The 20984-nt window shown below is 47.2% G+C and overlaps 1 protein-coding gene across 1 annotated transcript in view; it reads left to right on the top strand.

The window, feature by feature from the left end:
• The window catches only part of Cht7 (chitinase 7), a 166224-nt gene that overhangs the window by 97015 nt on the left and 48225 nt on the right, over nucleotides 1-20984 (top strand). Inside the window, exon 2 of the mRNA XM_077634734.1 lies at nucleotides 13696-13789. Within this exon, the coding sequence (XP_077490860.1) occupies nucleotides 13696-13789 (94 nt within the window). The remainder of the gene's footprint in view (nucleotides 1-13695; nucleotides 13790-20984) is intronic.

The following is a 20984-nucleotide window of genomic DNA, read 5'->3' as shown; positions in this document are numbered from 1 at the left end:
TACTTGCCTTTGTCCTTAGAGTTGTTTTAAAAATCTGTGATTAAGGAGTTCACTTTTTCTTGGCAAAAAGGCGTTCAATCTTCGATCTCCACGCGTCCAGTGCGGCCGAGTACAGAGTGAATGCGGCCTTCTATTGGAAAGCTTTCTTTACTGAGAGTGCCAAATCGACTGGTTGGGTGCTTGCGCAAAGCCATTCGCATCCATTGTCGAGAGTGACCTCAAGGCTTGTGGTGCCTGTATTTGCGGTGTATATTGGCCGGCTTGACGATAGCCGTCCTTGACGATGTCTGCAAATCTGTGGGCAACCTTGACCTCCCCCCCCTCCCCCCTGTCTTTCTCTCACCCTTTGAAGACGCTAGCTATAAGGTCCAGGAGACAGCAGTTGGCGCACTTAGTGCGAGTCCAAGGCTGCCTCTCTGGGTTTTTCGCAGGAAACTCGTGGCTGCGACCTATGTGCGCTCCGTTTGTAGTTTGGATACGACTTCAACCGTTCCCGCTACCCCATACAGCAAAGTGGATTCTGACTGCCTTTGGAACAAGTCGAACTGCTAAAAATGGGCTTTCTCAAAAATTCGAAATCACTTCGACAATACCCTTTCGACATGCTTTGTCCCCCTGAACTGTCGTAGGTGATACGCCGTCCCGTCGTAGCACTGGAAAATTAAGTTTAAACCCGGTATTCATGGCAATTTACGAGTGAAGAACAGTTTTCAAGATCCCAGAAACCTTGTTGCTGCTTTTGTCGTTTCAGTTGGCACGAACCTTGGATTGTTAGCTCATTACGTACGCTTCCGAACAGCCTCAACACAATCTCTGCCTGTCAAGGTTTCCATCTTGTGTGCCGTGCACTCTTAAATACGTGGTGTCGGCCATGCATCATAAGCGAATTTCGGCATAGCGCGTGCGCTACAGGCACTTCAAGGCCCATCTCTACATTAGGTCTTCTGTAAATGACAGACCACAATTAGGCTGAGGGAAGTTCTGGGCATTGTTAGAGTGCATGGATGCAATAGAGTTTCATGGAACTCTTGAACAGAACACTGCAAGAGCCTATTAATCTCCCTGGAGACACAGAGAAGTGGCAGGAGATGCCTGGCTCCTTTCCCAGTGGTGCCCATAATCAGGAAGTGGATGGTACAAACGCGGGTCCATTGCGCCATCAGAGAGTAGGCAGTGATTTACCTGTCCCGCGGGCACAATCTATACAGGGTCAAAGGTCAGGAGTCTTGCGTGGGTGGGCGCTGGGAATTCAGCGCCGAACACGGGCTCCCGGTTCGATCCACATACCCATATACAAAAAACGCAAGGTCGTCCATAACACGATTTCGAGGCAGGATAATAGGAACACACTAAGACACACAGCGCTGCTCAACGACCTCAGCCGCCGATATTTCCTTTTCCGCTCAAAGGATCGTCAAAGGCGAGAGAGGAAGAGAACCATGAGGCAGGGTGCCATTGTTGTTGTTGTGGTTGCCGGCTTGTAGTTGATGGTGCTGCCCCGCAATTAGAGACTGTGAACTGCGGCATTGTACCCGGTCAGGCCGTAGCGTCGTTCGTGACCTTTGCACTCCTGGTCCATCCGAGCGATAGTAAAGGCGCCGAGTACGGAAGGAACAGCGAGTCATCGAGAACGGGTTAAGCCGTTCGCCAAAGACGTGCCGTCAGCGTACACGTGTTTAATTCGTCCATTGTTTCGAGGCGGCGGAGGCCATCTCCACGCTGAAGGCGCGGAGAATCTCGCGGTACAACGACCGGTGCTCTTTGCAGCCTATGAACTTGACGTGCTGACGGCCGTGTTTAGGGTCGGGAAGTGCTCAAGGGCGGGAATGGGCATTGAAGAATGGACGGCACGACGGCGATGCAGAAAGAAAGGAAGCGCTGCGGCTCAGTCTTTGTTCTTGTCCTGTTCGTTCTCTCTATCCGGTCCAGACAGGGCCATTCGCTGAAGCGAAGGGGAAGGAGGAAAGAGGAGGACGTCCGAAGGTGAAGGCACTTCCAGGGAGTCGTGGTCTTCGTTCGTTGCACCCTGGAAGGCAGCGAAAGGACCTCCACGGGCGTCGTGTGACGAGACGCGTCGTGTCAGGAAGGGAGATTCGTCTTCCGCGCGTTGGTGACACGTGGGCCGTGATGACAGCTCGAGCAGTGAGGGGTGACAGCGCGCTCAAGGAGGAAATGAGTCGTGCTCTTGTTCGTCCGCTGCGCACTTGGTCTCCCGCTGCAGCCTGCCTTTACTTTATGTGCGCGCAGCGTCGCACAGAGCTTTTGAGTCTGCAGCAGTGGGGTACAAGTTGGAGACATATGATACTTGCGAATAAAAACTTAATCATGCAAATCCTGAGTGGCTGTATTTTCACGTAGCGATTCAGGGCCTTTGCTGCTTTACATCGCGAGAGTTTACCAGGAAGAAACGACATTTGAGATGATTCGGACGTGAAGCTAGGCGTCGAAACGATAAACTACTGGCAATAAACCGCTTCATCTACTACAGCGCCGTGGACTACACGCGGAGGTCATGGGTTATGATCCCACCTAGGGCGTGTAGTTTTTTCTGCTGCTTTTAATGAATTTGCCTTCTATCTAAAGGCTAATACGCTATTAATTTCCCACTTTTACCAGCACGACTAATAAACAGGAAACGTTCCACTATGCTTTCAGTTAAATGAAAGCACAGCCAAATGTTTAATATATACATATCACAACAAGCCCCTCATCTTCGTACCTCTGTGCGCTCATTATAACTAGAAGAAACTCCTGGACTTCTCACCCTTTTTGATGGAGATGAAATGGTTTTAATAGCGAGACCGTACCAAATAACCTTGTGATCTAAGTGCCGGGTAGAAGTCTACATGGGCCTGTTCCACTTGAATTACATGCCAACTGCAGAAACTCTCTGCAGCGGCCCGCTCAGCTGCCCACCTGGTTAGCAATGTCATCTGTCAATGTGTGAACGCCAGCGTTTTGAATTCAAACATACTGAACCAACTGCATCGTTGTTTGCAATGTATTTGGCTCCTCCAGGAATTAAAGAAAAAAAAAGTGGAAGAAGACCGCAGTGAACGAGGTGATCGCGTGCTTGATCCGATTAGAAATGAAGTAACAGGAAGAACAATAGAGGCCGAAGCGGATAATTTCGAAGAAAGCAAAATTGTTTCGGTAATGCAGGATCCGAAGGTCCAGGTCTAGGAGGACAGACTCCCCTCGTTCATTGTAGAACCGTGCAGTGTACCGTAGAATTTAGCCGAATGTCCAAAGGGTTGTCACAGCAACACAACAGCTGGAGTGATGGCGTCTAGAAAGTGTGGTCCAGTCTGTTGCAAACGAAAAAATGTTCGTCAGTGCATCAAGTTAGGCTTTTGAGTGTTTAATGGATGCACATGAAATCGCAGATGAGCAAACATATATACAGAAAAAATATATAGAGAAAAGCATAACAAAAGAGAAAAGCGTGCTAAGTGAATATATGTCAAGGTCAAAGGAATGAGAATATCGGCGATGCTAGAAGTAACAGAACAAAGGAACTGCTGTAGGAATGGCGACTTTTAAAATAGGAGGCTCTGTGCAGAATGTCCTACGTTTCGTTAAAATATCTCTGTTGTGAGCTGCATGACTCCAGCTTAGAAGCACTTCGGTCTAACGCTTAAAGAGACGACGACGAAAAAAAAAAGCGGCTATTCGGGACTTCGAAACGACCAACACGAATGCGCCGTTTAGTCGAAGCCGCAGCATTCGCGGAAGCAGTTTTCTGTAGCTTGGCGCTGGCTGTAAGCAGTGCGCCTTAACTGAGAGCTTGTTCTCAAAGGCGGAGTCGCTGAAGTCACCCTTCCACGCTTGGCTGGCGATCGAGGTGAAGGGGGGAAGCCCGAGTCGCTTTGGCCCTTTGCAATTTCGGCGAGCGCGCGCTCTCCTACTTTGTTGTTGGCCTTTGTGCGTGAACGCGCTCTCTCGACGGGCGCCGCTTCGGTGTATGGAGTCGCAAATAGGAACGCCAGTTCACCCGAGGGTTTTGCCAGAGAGGCCGATCGCGCGGGAAACACAAAGGGCGTAGGAAAAAGAAGCACCGTCGGGTGAGTTCGTTGGGGTCCTCTAATCCGCGCGGTCGCAACGAGTAGGCTTAGGCTGTTTATAATAGGCAGTCGCTTTGAAAATGGTATGCAGATTTTGCAAAAGCGGCTCATTTTTTTCGCCGTTTGGAAGGAGCGGTCTTCGGACAGTGTCTGGTCGATGCGTCGTCTATACGACGCGGCAGAAGTTAATCGTAAGAAACGGCTTTCATGAATTTCGTATTGTGGTCTGAGCTTGACCTTTGCCCTGCGAGAAGTTGACCCTGATGCCTATGGGATGAGCTTTTGAGTATTCGAGCGGACGAATGAACGAAACATTCACAAACGCGGTACGAATGTCCAAAGGCAGTAGGAGAGCTATAAAGAACCGCATTTATGTGTCGTGACAATTCTTCTTGTGACACTGCGTGTAATTTATTTACAAACCAGAAAGTAAAAACAGATGGAAATTGCTATCTCTCCCTTTGTTGGAATACCACAGAATACGCAGTTTCCGAGAGATGCATGTGGGGCGTTGCAGAACAAATCTAGTGCTGCATTAAGCGCTCACTAAGGTGCAGTACGTACCACCGCCAACATCAGACTCTCTCTTTCTATTGTACTGCATCGATCGAAAACTAGAAGCGAAGAAGGCTGCGGAAAATATTCCGCTCGGCTATGACCAGTAGGCTATAGCAGGCTAAAAATATTCTACTCGGCTACGACCAGCACGCTATAGACTGCTGTTCGTAGTCGATCCCTGCAGGCTATAACCTGCTGAGATCACCCTATTTCTTCAGGCTAAAGCAGAGGAGACAAATACTCATGCGGGATATAAAAGTCCAGGCTACCATAAAGCCAGACATGAGTGCCCTCTTAAAAAGGGACCGAACTCTGGCTACATTTTCCAATCTGACATGCAATGGCGCTGTAGTTCACAGTCGATTAGATTGATGTGGCATTCATTGCCGGCATTTTCACAGCTCGGGTCACATGACCTTTCCTGGTTGCTTTGTGTCAGTAAATTCTGAGCGACCAAAAATAACCAAAACAAGATCGCCAGGAAACCTCTAAACAGGGTGGTCAGAGGGATTATTTCCAACCATGAAGCTCAATATTTTCCCTTATCGCTTTGGCTAGCACCGCACAATTCTGTTTTTGAGAGACCGGTTCATAAAGACGGAAAGCCTCGAGCGAGTCTTCCGATGCAAAGATGGCTTATTTATGCCAGCGTCCTCCTTTTTGTAATGTCTCAAGTTTCAAGGGAACAGGCCGCTGCACTGGAGCGATAAAAAAAGAATCATGCCTTCAGATGGCAAACTTAATATAGGCCAGTTGTAATTGCGGGAACATCTGAGCATCGCTTCTTCCGATATTACGCGCAGAGGCAATTTTCATGGCTTGTTTCACTGGCAGGTGCCTCGGCATACGCTATAATTTCGCCCGCGTACGGAGTGCTTTCTGCCGTTTAAAGCATCGAGAATAGCCACTGCTTGTCTCGTTTCGAAGTATATTCGTACGCCCTGTGGCTATGCTATGAGCACGGAAGACAGTGCGGCGATGGTCTGAGTCGATTTCACTGGCCGCCTTTTCTGCCGGTAACAAGTCCCACGACTATGCCAGAAAGCGAAATAATGGGACGCGCGTCAAGCCTTCAAGTGTCTGTCCTGGCACAAGTCGCAAAGTTAATAAAGGATCGCGGTTGCTACACGTTTCGGGCACGTTTGGCCCAGAAAAAACCCGACCTAGGCGGGTCCACCTTTAGAAGCGAGAAAAGGAATTCAAACACGACGTCAATTAGTTTCGCTGAAGGAGGAAAACAAAATGCCAGTTGCAAAGCTAGGAGAAGGAGTCCTTGCTTCTGCCTGTCGACTGAGTGCTGTCTCTTTTGAGTGTTGCCGCCGGCTTTTCTGTCGCCAGCTCTGTAGAGAGTGGAATGCAGCAAAGACGAAGGTTTTAGCTCTCCGCCTCCTTTCGCGTGTGTTGTTTTTTGCTCGTACTTTATTTCATCGACGTTCATACCGGGGAGCGAGAATGTGTCCCCAGACACGAAGTCCCCTTGAGGCCCGTTGGATGGTTGCAGGTATTTAGCGCGAGCACGAAAATAAAGTGAAAAGTGCAAGTTTGGTGACCGACCGGACATCCCGGTTTTACAATATATTGTGATGCTTTTAATCGGGAAGGGAGCAAGCAATATTGTAAGCGGCGAGAAGTGAGAGGATAACATGCGTGTGACTAGCTAACAGGCATCAGGATAGCTTGAAATTACTTTAACTTATGCAGGAAAAGATCTGCAACAAATAGGAGAAAACACTCCACACCGAGCTAGAAAAGCCGTTAGTTCCGGTATTAAGCTTATAGGGAGAAGAAAAAAAAAACTTAAGTCACACCGAAGACTTGAACACACACACACACAAAAATGCTTCAAGACTTAATATTTTTTTCCTGACGAAGCAGTTTCATCACCACCAGGTATTTTTTTGGCACAAGAAGTACTTTTGTTTGGGGTAGTTGGTTATAGCTAAGGCTGATTCTGAACACTGCGCAAAAGATACAAGGAGAAGGAAGGCACGAAAAACAACGGGACAGGCGCCAACTTTTAACGGAGCTGTATTCGCCCAAACCCTTGAATTTTTATTAAGCATCCGAGACGTCGGGACGTCAAAGATATCTTGACCTGCGGATGCTTTTCTGTGTCGAAGCCTCCTTTTCTTGATGATATTAGCAGTGAAGTTTACGTACAAGAAAAAAGGAGCGATTGCTAAAGCGAAAAATTTTGATAAAAAGATTATCTGTAACAAATTTCGGCGCTCTCATAAAGCTTACAAGAATTGATACAACAAGAGGATGGTTCAAATTTTGTAACCGGATGAGTAAATGACCAATTCTGGCTTTGCGTACTGTCAAATTGCAAGTGTAACGGCACGAATGAAAAACAGCAAATTCAATAGCAATTAACTGATTGAGAGCATCTCCTGTCTCATGCAGGGTGTTATAAAAAATGGCAATATTTAAAATTAAATAGGCACTAAGCTACGGAGGCATACGAACTTTAATCAAAAATAGAAATACACTCCTACAATAAAACACTCAACAAATAGTTGGCGCAAAAAGTAAGTATACACTACTAGAAGTGATTATGCAGTGCAGTGAAAGTACTAAAAAGCGAAATATCAAAACTACAGAAAGGAAATTTCCATGATAAGCAAAAAAAAAACAACCTCAGACATAAAAACAAAAGTAAAAGCTACTGGGCCTACACTTGCAAGGCACTTAAATAAAGTAGTTGGTGCAGCAGAATATCCAGCACAAAAAATCAAGGCAATGAAAAAATGATTAAAATCAACAAACGGTAACGTACGACATTTCAAAACTGCAAAAAATGTGATTTTTGAGCAGAGAAGATAAAACTGATAAAAAAATTTGGACAGAAACAACGTTCCCAAGCGGCGGCAAGACGAAGATAGTCATAGGCTGAGTGATAGGGTGATTTCAGTGGGAGGCTGGTTTAGAGGGAGTGCTCAGCTATACTGCGCTGTACTATGTGAAATCCAAATAATTCCAACCCGATAATGGGCAATGGCATAGACGTGCAATGGCAAAGCAAAACGCCCTCATTTTGGCTTTGTATGCACAGTACTTGTAGTACCGTTCTTCATTATTTTCACAGTTAAATATGAAGTAAAAGAGCTCAACCTTTAATTTATGACGGCTGCTGCGCCTGCGAACGCGCGTGAGCTATTTCCTTCTCCACAAACAACGCTGTGTGCTTCAAAAAGCAAAAAAGGCTGCGTTACACTCTGCTTAACTTGATCAACTGACTTTTTTGTTTGTTGACACGGAAGCAGTTTCTTGTGAGTAAATTGAAGCGAAAAATGAAAGACGAATACCTGATGATTTAAATGAAATAAAAAATTGAAACTAATGAAAAGGTGGACACGGCGCGAAATGTTTTAGCGATGGTTTGCAAGGCAGGGAGAACATAAAGAAAGAGTAATTCCGTTCCGTAAACCACCCCCCGCCTCTTTTATTCATGCAGGAACACACTCATATACCTTGGTTGCCGTTTTTGAGAAACCCCATATTAATTGCGCCGACACATTTCCGCCGCGACCTGCTTCGAAACAAAAGAAATAAAACAAAAAAAAAACGTGCGCTTTCCCGGCGTTCCGTGTCGCTTCACATCTCCGCGCTGCGCTCGCGCTCTCTCTGGGACCCGACGGAGGCACGGGCCAAGCGTTGTGCATTTCGTGCAATTCAACAACGCCGCAATCTTGAAAGCACGTGGGAACAATGGCGCCTGTTACGCGTATTCACTTGCGCGAAACTGTCTTATGTAGTCGCGGCAGGAATTTTCACGTAGGTTTAATACTTCGTGATCCACTTACCTCAATGCATGGTGTAATGCAAGGCGAGGTATACACTGCGAGTAGCAGACGCTGCTTGTAGATAGTTTCGCTAAACCAAAAGTAATACAAAGTTCAGTCAAGAACTACGTAGAATAAACTGCAAAACACTGTGAGGACGCTAAACGTTGTTGGGTTATTGCTGTCGTAAATAAAACGAACTCGGGGACAGTGATGTGACAGTTTTATCAGTTCTCCAGCTCACATAGCTGACCTCCTGTTGTTAAGAATCCTGGAGGCTTCTCGAGAGTCGTTGAGGCGCCTTTTTTTTAGGTTCTTACTCTTGATGAGCACGCTAAGACGGACACAGGAGCAAATGAGCACACACGCACAGGAGAGGCGCAGGCTAAATGGATTCATTCTGAAAAAAAAAGAAATGGGAAAGTGGAAACCATCTAAATAGATTTTCTCTTAAAAAAGTCGTATTGTTGGAACTTTTACGCTTTTTTTTTAGTGATGATTTTACTGCGGAAAAGAACAGGAGAGAGTAAAAGAAGGTACACACAGAACAGCGCTGTTCAGCGCCAGTTTGTGTCTAACTTACTTTATACTGTCCTGTTCATTTTTCGCGGTTAAATCATCATGAATTGTTACCAACTCGCCCAATCTGCAGTTTTTTTTTTCGGGCAAGTACCAGCTGTGGCAAGTACAAAGTTCATTTTTCCCGCCAGTCCTACGGTGGATAAGCGACCGCAACACTTCGTTCCCTCTATAGGCAACTTTGATTAAGTCTTTGAGCAGGATGAATAAAAAGTTACTGGGCTGATTACAAGTCATCTCCCTAATAAATGTCTGGGAGTGTTATACAAGCGGTGCCATCCCCAAGTTAATCATCTATCCATCCTGCCGCTCAGATATTCTCTTGCGCATCCCCCCGCCAATCGTTTCACTGTCCTGCCCGTTCTGCTTCTTGTCGAACTACTTACTCTCTGTTTCCGATGTACACTCAAGCACGCGTGTTCAGTCGCATTTCGGAACGTTCGTCTTGACCCCTTTCGAGGTGGGAAGAACCTCCGCTCCTGTAATCGAATGTCCCATGTCCCCTCACCAGCTTCGCATTCCGGAACGCCGTGCTGGCCGACGAAGGTGATGACATCAGGACGCCCGTAAATTCTCGGAAACTGAAATGAATATGCCTGAAATGCTTTACCACTTCCGAGAAAGCCCCCGCTGAATAACAACGTGCCATCGCAACGAAACATGTACGGAAAGCAGGAAAAGGAATACCTGCTCTGTTACAGGTCTCTCCTGCTCATTACTGGCCTCTCATCGAAAGTGTGCGCCGTCTTTCAAGGATATTCTTTATGGCGCAGAGCAAAGCCATGATGTAGAAAAGAAAGGGGAGGGCGCACCGAAAGGCTCGGGAAGCGAAAAGAAGCAATCGTTATATACGGGAAGTGAAAGCTAAAAGCAATCGCGCAATCCATCCGCACTGATGCAGAGCGCGCTACGAGGCTGCCTAGAGCCAGACCTCTCTCCGCTCCTCTCTCCTAGCGCTCTCCATTTTACTTATTTCTTTTTTTTTACCCACTCTTCGCCGGCGTGTTTGAGAAACACTTTCACGTATCCGCATCCCAGAACGAGGCCAAGACTTCTTGCGTCTTTGCGGAGCAGCGGCTTAACTCACCAGACTAGTGTGTGTGTATGTGTGTGTGTGCATCTCGCATTCAAAGCGCCAGAGAAGCGCCTAGGGGTGTATCGTGGAGTTTAAAGAATTAGAGAGGAGCGGACGGCAGCAGCCGCCGTTCGAACACAAAGCGGGCGAGCGCTCAACGCCATAGGCGATTTAGAGAGAGAGAAAAAAAAGAGATGCCAACAAAACGACCGCTCATAGAAAGGCGGTTCAAGTGAGAGTGAACGGGCGAGTACCGTGAGCCAGCCAGCATCGTTCGCTCCGAAAAGCAAAGTTGAAAACAACTTTTATCGCGAGCACTTTTCTTTATTTTTTTGTGCCACAGCGCGCCGCACCGGCGGGATAGCGATCTGAAGCTCGGCCCATACCGGACTGCTTGAGAGACCAGCCAAACGTCTTCTTGTTCGATGGCGGCCGTATAAACGGGGTCGTAAAGGCGGCGGCGCGAGAGTCTGCGAGGTGTTATTTAGGCTATGCTGCGTTACGTGCAATGGTGTGGTCATCTGGGACTTTCTTTTCCCGGTGAAGGTAGCCACAAACTACAGACGCGAGAAGGTGCGGAAACGACGCTGATACGGCAGACACTCTGCGCTGTTATTCTTGCGACTTTTTTGTGTATTGCGTTAGTATCTGAGCCGGGTTGGAGGATCAGCTCAACTATTTCACGCGAAATCTTCGTGAAGTAAGGTTTGCTCGATTCCTTATAACGTTACGGATGATTAAGTTTATCTCAGTTTATCTCTCACGGCTGGCGTTGTCGTAGATTGATGAAGCGAAACCAAGAAGAAATACGCGCTTGGTAGAGTATTTACGGTTTTTTTTCCTGTGGTCGCATTATTGGCTTAGAGACGCAGCTGCACTCTGTGACGTGGAAAGGGCATACGAAGTTTACCGCTCTCAACTATTGAAACACGAAGAAATATTTTTCGATTGTGCCTCTTCCACATGTTTTGTCTTTCATCTTTGCGAGCATCACTCGTATCCCGACTACATCGTTTCTCCAGCCGAATAGACCACCACGAGGCTGTCAGCCTCCCTTTGCAAGAACTACTGCTTATCTTTGATAAATTTTTTTTCAAATAATCTTGAAGCTCGAACGATCTACTACCGGGTGCCGTGTACACCTGTTCGGATTCAAGAAAATGATCGTCGCCATAATCTCGCAAGTGCCATGCCCATCCCTCGAGTAACGTCCCATACCCGTGCCTTTGAGGAAGTAAATGAATAAATTAACACGGGTCGTGGCAGATCGGACACCGAGAAACTTCGGCAGAAGAGGCGATGAATTCCATGTTCCTCTACTTGTAGTAGTACATAGATCAGACGAGAACCGACGTATTCAGCAAAAGTCTCATCTGACCCAGCCGTTAAGCTATGAGACGGCGGCTTGAGTTTCGGGGAAAAGAAATGCAGCTTAATAACAATGCCCCACTTACCATTCTTAAGTTTGCGCAGTATTTCCGTTTTCGTGACGTTCTGCCCACTCAGTAAAACAAATGTTAACAAGATTTATCAGTAATTTCTTTAACCATTTCTACAGGGGTTCACATGACCTGTTGCGCTGGACATAGAACAATTTTTTCTTAGCCCTTTTTTGATGCTCCCGGTCCTCATCCTTAAAAATCTAGGACGTGTATCCGCATTGATCCTTTTCTGGTTCATCCTTGCGGCATTGAAATATTCGCAGCAAATGGCTGCAATCTCGGATTCTTGCTCTGCTATTGATTAGCGTTGAAAAAAAAAAGTAAAAAAGGGGCGAACCGCTTCCAAGAAAAAGTTATTACAGATAACGACTCCAAGAAGCTGTTTTCGTTTCTTTGTATATTCTTTTCACGGGCAGTCTTTTGCCATTACGCTCTAAAATAACGGCCAGTGAAGTTGTAAAAGGCTCACCGTGCTCCTGGCACCTCTTGCCGCGGGTGGCTTTCTGACCTTGCCTTATCGCGATCATACACACACACACACACACACACACAAAGGTTACAACGTATTCGACTAACGGGTGGGAAGGATTGTGAAATAAGAGTCCGGCGTTCTGCCCAGTCTCATTACCATCGACGGTGAATTCGATTTCGTTTCGCTGCACGATAAGACATGCATTCGATTAACGGACTGCCGGAGAGTTGCAAGAACGTCTAGACGCTGCCAGATAATTTTTTCAACGCTAGTTGCAGCGCCAGATTTCCTTTCTCAGATTGGGAAATAATTCTTGATGGTAACTGAGCCCTAACGACCGTAGTGTAACTGTGCACCGGCGATTGTGTCGTATCGTTCCTGGATATAATCCAATAGGCTCGTTTCGCTAAGAAAGGGGATATGTGTGAATCTGTAAGAAGAAGCTCCTCGTGAATTCCTATTGCCTTGAGGTATGAAGAAAAAAAAAACATTTTTTCACTGTTTTCTTAAAAGAGGAGATTAACCGGAGTAACCACAAGGTAGCTCTTCGTTTCGCTTTGTGTGGAATAATATAGGAACCATTTAGAAAAAAAAAATAATCCGCAAGCACTAGGGCGTCAGTATGAGAGAAAGTGTGAATAAATGGATACGTGAACAAACGGGTGCGCTTCCTAGAGTCGCCTGACTAGCTACGTGAGGACTACGGTCTTTGGAACAGCATGATCACTGTTATATGAAATTCTATATAGTAATGGCTGAGTTGTGTGAATGTTGTCAAAGATTATCGGAGCGCCGTTTCCAAGTGCAGCCCGCGAGGTATTGTGTTCTTAGCCTCCTTTTATGAGGCGCTTGTCAGCGACGGTCGACATTGCCCAATACAGAGAGGTATTGCCTTTTCAGAACGAAAATAGCCAACCAAATTAAGGTAATAGCATGCGAAACGCAGCCGCACGCTCGCCAATTTGTGGACAGGAACTCTTTTTCTTCCTAGCTCTCTCCAGCCATTCACTGCGTGACCCAGTGCAACCTCGCTTTTGACGACACTTAACGCACAGAGCAGTCAATGACTGCTCAGAAACTTGCAGACTATTAATGTGGTCTAAGAGCACTTTTTGCAGTTCGTCACTCATTGATTGCTGTGAAATGCAAAAAAAATATTAGCGTTTTTCGAAAAAGTCAATTTCAGTTAGAAAACCGCAGATTCATTAGAGCTTGGTCTTTTATTTTAACTATATAGAAATAAATTCCTGTGACAATGCACACTACTTGCCCTTTTACCTTGTGACATGCACGAAATGTTTTATTCTTGAAGTAACTGACGCTGTACGTCGTGGGAGACCAAAAAGTTTGGTTTGGTTTGTGTGGGTTTAACGCAACAAAGCGCCTCAGGATATGAGAGACGCGGCATAGTGAAGGGCTCCGGAAATTTCGACCACTTGGGGTTCTTTAACGTGAACCGGCATCGCACAGCACACGGGCCTCTAGAAGTTCGCCTCCAACGAAATTCCACCGTCGCGGCCGGGACCAAATCCGCGTATTCCGGGTCAGCACCCGAGCTCCATAACCACTAAGCCACCGCGGCAACCGGACACCAAAAAGTGCCAAGTCATGTCTTGCCCAAAGCTGCGGCGTGTTAAGCGCATATGCCGGGCTATGCCTGTAAGCTGACATTTCGTTTTTGCTTCCGGATACTAATGTAGCATTCATTCTCTCTTTGCAGAAACCCAGGTGGTTGTTCCTGGCCATAATGGCCACATGGAGCGTCACAGATGCCATCGCTGCAAGGAGACCCCTCCGGAAAGTCAGCCTCACAAGTAAGTGGATCGCTATTTTTTCACAGTACTTTGAACCTCTTTCTCTTCTTGTTCTTTTTTGAAACCTCTCAACCCTGTCATCTTCATCTATACTGAATTCATTGCCGCAGCATTCAAAGAGACTCTGTAGAAATGGCGTTGTAGACGTGACTTTTATACATCTCTATGAGTAAGATTCCTCCTCATGCGTTTAACCAGCGCAGTTCTTCGTGGTTTTCTTTTTTTCTGTGAAAGCGACTCAATCAGAAGCTTTGCGGAGTGCCCTCGGATGGGTCCTCTAACTTTCATTTTTTCATTCGTCACAAAGCGTAACGTAACCACAAGGCAGTCACGTGACGTGTTACGCCATCGACTACGTCGATGTCTCTGCAAATCAGACTTAAAAGCTTCTCGCGGTGAATTACATGCTCGTGTCAACACAGTGAGTTAAACACAGGCTTCACGGATGAAGATCAGATGCTCAACCAGAACACGGAGCCTAAATGCATATGCGTTTTTTCTGTGCGGTGTTGGTGAACTGAAAATTAGTACTCCACCAACTTTTTGCGTGAATAAATAGCACTTAAAAATTGATCCACAACACTATTTAACAAAAAATCTCTGCGCCTTCCTGGGTTTTTGGTAAGGGTTGGCTTCCTTCATAAGCTGGAATACCTTGATCCGGCATTCCTTTGCTCGACAGTCACTGGACTGGAACAGAAAGCGCTGTTTTGGGGGCTTCAGGTCAAACATTGAAGAGCTTCCACCCAGCGCCGCTTCCTAAAGATAATGCGCTTCACATATTTGCCTGGCAGAAACGCTCGCATCAAAGAAATCTCAACGACACTAAGCGGTCGTCAATCAAGACGTCACTGCCGTCACACCGAGTATGCCAACCTGCAGCTCGTTTTAGCGCGACATCCTATGCAGTGCGGCAACCGTTGCATCATCGCTATTATCATGTCGCCACGTTCCGGACGTCGCGGCAATCTTTGTGTCAACGTGGATCAAGTGAGGAGAAAGGATTGCGCGGGCGTGTGTACACAGGTATACTGCCATCTCTTAATTTTTTTGTGCACTAGATGGTCTGCCTTCTCAGAGGGCGGGAACTAAAGCAGCAGCTAATTCGGGCAACCGGATAATCCCTGGAGTCGCACTATAAGCAGAGGGGGCTGAACGGAGCAGCCGTTTCCTGGGCCCCTTAGACTGAGCTGGGTTTGACGCGAGTGACGGAAGTTGGCGAAGCCCTGAAGCCGTTCTCACTCGAGGAAGCGGTGCCCTGCCACCGAAATAGCGGGTCCTGTGTTCCAGCTCGTTTGTCGCCGACGTGGAGGAGGCGGAACGAAGTGAGATGTACATAACGAGGCGTGCGTGAGTTCATCATAAAAGCGAAAAAAAAAATGTGTTTAGGAACAAGATTTCTGGAACCGAGCAACAAATCAGCGGTCTATGTCTTGAGACGACGTGTACGTTGCAAGTGAACGGGCTGGCTGGTTTCAGGTGCGACGGTTTGTAAAATGGGATCACGGGCATTTGTTAGGCTGAAACAAGAGCGACCATGGTGCCCCAATAATGAATTTTGCTTGTGGTCTTGGGACACTATTTATGTATTGTTTGGTCACATTTTATTTGGAAGGCTGGAGAGAATATCTTTCTCTGAATTCCGTTCGGGTTGAGACGGAGTGTACGTGCCGGTGCTGAGCTGACGAAACGGAAATGGCTTCGCACGAATGTATTCTTAAGTAGTTTGATTTTTTGGCGAAGTGCTGAGGCAAAATAGAGTTACCACTAGGAAAGCAGGAAACAAGTAAATGAATGACAAAAAAACAAAAAAAAAACAAGATTGTTTCCAATCTGCAGCGATATCACTATTACTGCAAGTTCCTAAGATGGTGCAGTAAATGTGGTAGTTTTAGTGCATGCTAGAAAGGAAATGAGATTCCACAATTTGGTATAAGGTTAATGCGGCGAGTAGGTATTTTTGGTAATTCAGCCTTAGCTTCCTGTACACAACATCTGTGACGGCAATGCAATGCGTAGTCTTCACAAACCTTCACTTAACAGCGAGTTTTGTAGACCAGAAATGGCTCAAGCTTCGTTATCGTTTACGAGGCTCTGTCTTCTCGGAGAATAAAACACCTGCGACACGTCCACCTAGAATCAATATCAGTAAAAGCCACCCCCACCCCCTCCTCTGTCCCTCCCGCTCTTTGACAGCCGCCGATTCCAGTGCCATTACCATCAAGACATATCCTAGAAAGACAATACAGAGAGGGCCAACTTACCGTTGTTGGGTGGCCCTTATGTTACATGACATTTTGCTAGGAGTTAGTGCACAGAAGAAGAGGGAAACAGAAGGAATACACACATGTTCTCCGACTGTCCCCATAATCTCTACGCTTACTAAAAGTTGAATAACGCATCAACCAGACCGAACAGCCATTTCGATTCACTACATCTCACAACAATCTGAGTCATATATTCTCAGCAGATAAATGTAGGACTTGTTGGTTCTGGTTTCCCATAAATGCGCCTAAACTCCCAGACAAAGCTCTTCATAGTGCCCTCAATGTGAATTGTACGCTTGAGGAGCGGCGGGATGTCTTAGTCGCATAAGAAAATATTAAACAATGCCAGGGTGAGCTTCGCTGAAGGACGCGGTCGTGCAAAGAATTGTCAAGGAAACGGCGCAACGAGGATATCAGCGACAAAACTGTGCGCAAGTCCTACGCCTACACGTTCTTCGTGACTCTTTCTTCGGCACTGCAAAACATCCTCGCGTCATCCTGTTCTCCATCTGTCCTCTGGCTGTGCTACTGCTGCCGCGGCGTCTGCCGGCATAGCGGTCGCGGCGACCGCAATTCGGGCAGGAAACAGCCAAGGCGTACGGAGTAACTCCGCCGCAGTAGTATAGCACGACGAGGCAACGGCAACCACGAAGCAGGCTCGGTGCACCCGGAGTGTTCCTATGCAGTAGCGTGCTGCGTTTCGTCCAGGAGGCTGAGAGCGCGTGTTGTTGAGGCTTGTCTTGTGATTTTACTCCGTTCGTGAGTGGAAAAGGAAGCGCGTTGGATACGTCGCTGTCTGAAGGCCCACGTTGGATGTCACGAACAGCGCAGCCGCCGAGTCGTGGTCTACCCGCCCCCACTGCCGCTTGTCCGTCACGGAGGATGCGACATCGAGCATCAGGCTCCTCTCACGCCTCACGCGCGGTCGCTCGCCGACCGCCCTGAGCTGAGCGGGTTCAAGGCGCAGCGGAGAGACAGGAATCTGTCCCGTAGGACAGGACGGGTTGCTTTGCTTGCGCTGGTGCCCGCTAAAGCCTTTAGGTTCACCGAGCGACTCCATAGGATATTTCAGCTAGCAGCGTCGTTGCGTACATTAGGCCTTTAGTGAGTCGAAAAGAGTTTTTTGGCGATCGCTCAGTGCAGATGGCTTAAGAACCAACGGACCGCACAGGAATCCAGAGGAACCCGCGACGACTGCTGAGACCTCAGGAAAAAATCGGCCTAAGTAAAATATTCATACCACACATGTGCACACAATTACCAGATTCGCGCTGCAAACGGCGAATCCGCGGAGAAACGACCGCCATTTGAGGCATACAAGAAATTGGTACACAAGAGCGCACATTCTTCCTAATCTGCAGCAATTTTGCGAAGTATGCTTTGCTATCAGTTTCACAAAAGGTGTGCCCGCGTAATGTGCGTCATGGGACGCTTTCTTACAAGGATAATGGAATGAGGGACATTTATTGTATGGTATAAGCACGGCACTGGCGTTGTTGCCGCCACTGGCTTCGAAAGTTTTAATAGACAACTCGGGCATTGTCAAGTGTGCGGAGGAGAATTTCCAAGGCAGCTTGCGTGGTGGTGAGTCGGTAAAGGCACCCGATCTGCGGCAACGTTTCGGCCACAAAGCTTCATCGTCGACGATACTCACTTGCGGATTTCATGCAGACGTGGTGGTGCTTGGAGAAAAAGATGTCTTGCGTTTTACTTAGAAAGAACAGCGATGGACTTTTCCATAGCATGGAGGGGGGCGGGGGGGGGGGGGTGGCTGAGCGCAAGAAACAAGGACATGAGAGGATCACGGGACGAGTGCTAACTTGCAACTGAAGGAATTGGAAGCGAAGTGACGTGCTTGAGGAACCAAGCGCGCATGCACAGCTATCCGCTGATTTGAGGAAGTGGACATCAAGGTAAGCTCCCCTCCATATCATGTCATACCAACTAGCGCATTCTTCCACTTTACACATTTCCCATGGTAATTATTGTGTCTTGGTCCACTGAATGCGTGAGTGGTATTTATTACATTGCGCAGGCTTCTTCAGCCTACTCGACAACTTTAGCGATAAGCGTTCGCTGCCTTAAGGCGCGGGCTATCAAGCTGCACTATAGAAACGACGGCCACAGAGTAGAGTTGAATTTTCATGCTAAACGGTTATCTCTCGCAAAGAAACCTGTATGATAAATTCTTATACCCGAGAAGCCGATGGCATGAACTTCCAAATACTTTGTCGGTCTGCATGGAAACATAGCGCAAAAAAAAAGACAAAGGCAACGTGAAGGACGAAGGACACGAAGACGATTATATCAACGTGCCTAAACAAAGCTTTTGCTGCTTTAGGCTGTCTATTGCTTGTAGTTTTTTTTAATTTTTGGTATAAGATGGCTGCAGATATACCAGGATATTCAGGAAAAAAAATCTGATGGCATCCCTCATGCTTGAGGACTTCAGAGGGTACATCTCACGTGGCCGGCAGCGGGCGCCAGTGGTCGACCTTAGCCGGCTGTCATACGGGCACTGGCCCAGATATGAACCCGTTCCGGAACGCACCTTGTGCCCACGGCTGACAGAGGCCGGAAGTATGTCGATGTGTCTCACTTTGCCTGCTCGCTCAGGTCATAGCGGAGGAAAAGTTAACGACCGCAGATGTTAGAGAAGAAAATCGACACATTTTTTTGTGCCTTCGAAAGTATACACCATAGCTGTTACATAGCTTGTAGAGGGTACATTGACGTTAACTTCGATTTCGTCAAAATTAACCGTATTGAGCCTGTTGTGTCTGAACATCCCTATTGTATTTTTGTGTTTATAGCTTCAGCTCTGAAAGAAATTAAAGCAGTTAGCTTCGCATTGCTTTCGGAGGTTTTCTGCGCAGGTGAACAAAGTAAAAGAATGCGCACTTTTTGTTTCAAAGAAGAATTACTCACTAATAGCATTTGTTTTCAAAAATAAAAAAATTTGTGAGTAAAATTTTTGCATGTCTCGAAAACTTTATTCCGATTATTAACATGTAACGAGCGGCGCAGGATCGCTTCGCGACTTTTTCGAAGCTGCTACGCATGAAAGCAAGTACAATGCATGCTAAGCCTTCACGGAGGCGCCGCCCTATCATTAGGCGTCTATAACGATCTCATCATAAGTTACGCCAGGCGCTTGGGTGTCATGCGACTATGGACGCATCCCCGTAGGTGCGTCAACAACTGAATAGCGGAGCGAGCTAGATCTCCTATCAAGCCTCGATTGCAGACAGGGACTTGGTGAGCCTGATTTAAAGTAGTGGGCAGTTCCATAATGTACGATCTGTGTCAAGATATCCTCCGCAGTAATTGCAGTGTCTGGGGTTGTTTTGGATGCACTGCACGCAGTCACCGGATGAAGAGGCGATGAGTTTGAGTGCCCGCCAGCACGTGCTCGCCTGGCTCGAAAGGGTGAGACGCGGTATGGGTAGCCTAAGAGAACGTGGCAGCTATTCGAATACGTTGCCTTCTTGCTTAGAAACGGAACGCATGGCAAACCTCTGCTGCCAAGAAATATCGCGCTGCCCTCAAGAACGCTTTTCTAGTCCTTGATTACCGCTGGCACATCAGTCCCTGTGCGAGCTTTCCCAGAGGAACCTTTTCTCCGCTGACATCATCCAGGGTTTTGCACAGAGAGTAAAAGTCGGGAGGCACAGCAAGATACGCAAGAGAGGCGGCCAGTAAGGTCGTCTTGAGGGTTGGCATTTCCTCCTTCTGCTTCCTGTACATATACTGGCCGGAGTATATATGTATATATCTATATATAATATGCCTTTTTTTTATTGGCGAATTTCCCCTCAGATTCTCCTTTGGCCTTGTTCAGTAACGTTTCTAGCCAAATCGCGTTACAGCTGGCTGCTGAATAGTGCCTACGGTGGAACGCCATTCATTTTCCAACGGCCGTGGACTGCCGTCGAATAAGTAATCACCCCTTCTCTGTCTCTAATGGCACGCCCCTCTAAACTGGGCGTCGTCGCTGCTGCACTGCTGCTATTGACCTAGCTACTCGCGCTACTCGATAGCGAAGTCGATCCCGATCGCTTGCCTGCTATACGATGCATAGCCAATGAGCGAAGCTTGTACAGCCTGGCCAAGAAGACAGGCGTTGCAAGCGACTGGCGGATCTCGGTTTTCTCGTCGTTAAGAAGCTATGAGTCAGGAGAGAAAGTTGCCCGCGAGCTTCGTCTCTGCGACGTGCATCAGATAGCCGGGACTCTACCGCGCGGCGGAGTCCGTTTTAATCCATTAAAGCCATTGTGTATTGTTCCGGTTCTCAGGGCTGCATACGTTCTTTGAATAACGAGCTTTGGCAGGAGGTTGGTTACTGTGGAGCGAGAGTACGTTAATGAAAGGAAAACCTACACAGACCAAAAGCATACCCCACTCGAAGGACGAATGAGAAATTGCTGGAGAGCACTGCACGGTAGGCAGCTGATGGCTTTCTAATTTTTATTGACTACGGCTATTGCCATCCTATGCGGCCCTCTGGACAGGCATCATGCAGCGAAGGAACAAGTGTAGCGAGGATTCTGATGGCTACCTCGATTAGTCCGTCGTTTATAACAGTCGAATTTATGCTGAAGTGGAGGATTCCTTGGAACTGAGGGTATACCTCTCGCAAAAAAGCTGGAATTGGGTTATATACTGCAGCCCGAAGTAAATATAGGCATGTGACAAGTGGAAAAGCATGCAGAAGAATCCCTTTCATCTTACTGAGCAGAAAGAACAGGTCAATGGAAAGGAAGAGGAACATCGTCACTGTCCCAAACTGATTTGCTCAAGGCAGCAAGCACAACATATATAAGCCAACAAACCTGCCAAAGGCAACTGGACAAGGAATTTTACAAAGGAGCAAGCTGAAAATTACAGAATAGAGAGTGAAAGAAAATATCTCTGCGTTATATACGGCA

The sequence above is a fragment of the Amblyomma americanum genome, chromosome 8, assembly GCF_052857255.1.
Source record: "Amblyomma americanum isolate KBUSLIRL-KWMA chromosome 8, ASM5285725v1, whole genome shotgun sequence".
NCBI lineage: Eukaryota > Metazoa > Arthropoda > Arachnida > Ixodida > Ixodidae > Amblyomma > Amblyomma americanum.
Note: the sequence above shows the minus strand (reverse complement) of the source record. Positions and strands in the feature narration are given on the sequence as shown.